Source organism: Tenrec ecaudatus, chromosome 6 (assembly GCF_050624435.1).
Source record: "Tenrec ecaudatus isolate mTenEca1 chromosome 6, mTenEca1.hap1, whole genome shotgun sequence".
Lineage (NCBI taxonomy): Eukaryota > Metazoa > Chordata > Mammalia > Afrosoricida > Tenrecidae > Tenrec > Tenrec ecaudatus.
In genome coordinates, this window is record NC_134535.1 from 76,990,110 (window position 1) to 76,991,912 (window position 1,803).

The 1,803-nt window shown below is 34.8% G+C and overlaps 1 protein-coding gene across 1 annotated transcript; it reads right to left on the bottom strand.

Moving 5' to 3' along the window:
* Positions 1-452: 452 nt before the first annotated feature.
* LOC142451465 (olfactory receptor 6C2-like) lies at positions 453-1,391 on the bottom strand. The gene has a single exon (XM_075553256.1). The coding sequence runs from the start codon at positions 1,389-1,391 to the stop codon at positions 453-455; it is 939 nt and encodes a 312-aa protein (XP_075409371.1).
* Between the last annotated feature and the right edge of the window lie 412 nt (positions 1,392-1,803).

The window sequence follows — 1,803 nt, forward strand, 5'->3', positions numbered from 1 at the left end:
TAACAAAGTATTAAATACTACACTGAGAAGAATTTATAAATATATTAAATCATTAAAGGATAATTAAATTATTCTAGACTATTTGAAGCATATATATATATACACTGTTTTTTGTCACATGGATTTTTCATTTAAAATAAAAATATATGATATTTCTCCCTTTTTGCTGATAATTCAATAATTTATTAATATCTACTTTCATTTTGCTTAAATGGAATATCTTTCCACAATCTGAATACTCATTGAGTTATTGACCTTTACTTAACACTATTATTTCATGTACTCTGAGATATATTACTTTGGGGGTGTTCACTTTTAGTAAAATGAAAGATATGCAGTAGGCATAACTAACAAGAAAACAAACAAATAAAGTAATAAAAATATTAACACTAGAACTTTATTAACACATTGTTTTGTTCCTGATAAGGTGAACATGCAATGTTGACATTCTGTCATGTTTTGGAGATGAATGAAGTTCTTTTGATGAAGTCCATGAACGCTTGTTTCACTTGCTTGTTCCTCAAGGTGTAAATAAATGGGTTTAACATGGGGGCAAATGTAGTAGTCAGCAGTGCCACCCCTTTATTGATGGCCACTTCATCCTTTGCTGAAGGTTTGATATAAATGAAGATGCAACCACCGTATGTTATAGAAACCACAATCATGTGGGAAGAGCAGGTAGAAAAGGCTTTCATCCTTTGCTGGGCAGTAGGGAACTTTAGGATGGTCTTGATGATAAGCGAATAGGACAGAACTACACACAGAAGAGTTGTGAGCAAGATGAGGACAGCAAACACTATAGCCATCTGTTCTACAACCCATGTGTTTGAACAAGCAATCTTCAGGAGAGGAGAAGCATCGCAAGCAAAATGATCAATGGCATTAGAGTTACAGAATTCTAGGGAAAGACCTGGAATTAGTGGTATGATTATGAAAAAAAACCCTGCTGTCCAACAGCAGAAAACTAGCCTTCCACAGACCCTACTATTCATGATGGTCGCATAGTGCAGGGGTTTGCAGATGGCCACGTAACGGTCATAGGACATGAGGGCCAGCAGAAAAAATTCTGTAGCTCCCAAGAGGAGGACCAAAAACATTTGAACAATACAAGCAAAATAGGTAATCCTATTATCCCCAGTTGATAAGCTGTATAGAAATCTTGGAATACATACAGTAGTAAAAGAAATCTCTAAAAAGGAAAAGTTTTGGAGAAAAAAGTACATGGCAGTTTTCAGACGGGAGTCCACCACAGTGAGTACAATGATCGTCAGGTTTCCAGTTACACTCAATGTATAGGCGGCAAACAAAGCAATAAAAACAAGGACGTTCATTTGAGGATCATCTGTCAGTCCCAGAAGTATGAAGGTAGTTACTGATGTATGGTTTGTCATCGTTGACTTGTATTTCTGCTCTACTTCTCCTAATTAAGGTTGGAATTAGAAAAGTTGGTGAAATCACATGACCTCGGCATTTGCTAGAAAATCCAGTAATTGAAGTTAATAGTTATCTTCTTCTCTGACGTCATAGTTGATCTTATTAAACGCCTGAGAATCTCACCTTCATTGATGTACAGTAAGGTCTGGTTAAGAATAAGGTTTCTGAAATATTAGTCAAATTATGTAACAGTTAATCTTGTTGTGTAGTTTCTTGCACTTTCCCACAACGGTTTTTCAATTAATGTAATACTGTTTTTTATTATTTGAAACTCATTTCATTATAAGATAAAAAAAGGACTCTGGTTTGTGTGATAAAATACAGTGGATATTATAATGTCTTTTGGTCCAATTAGTTCTTCGCTACATA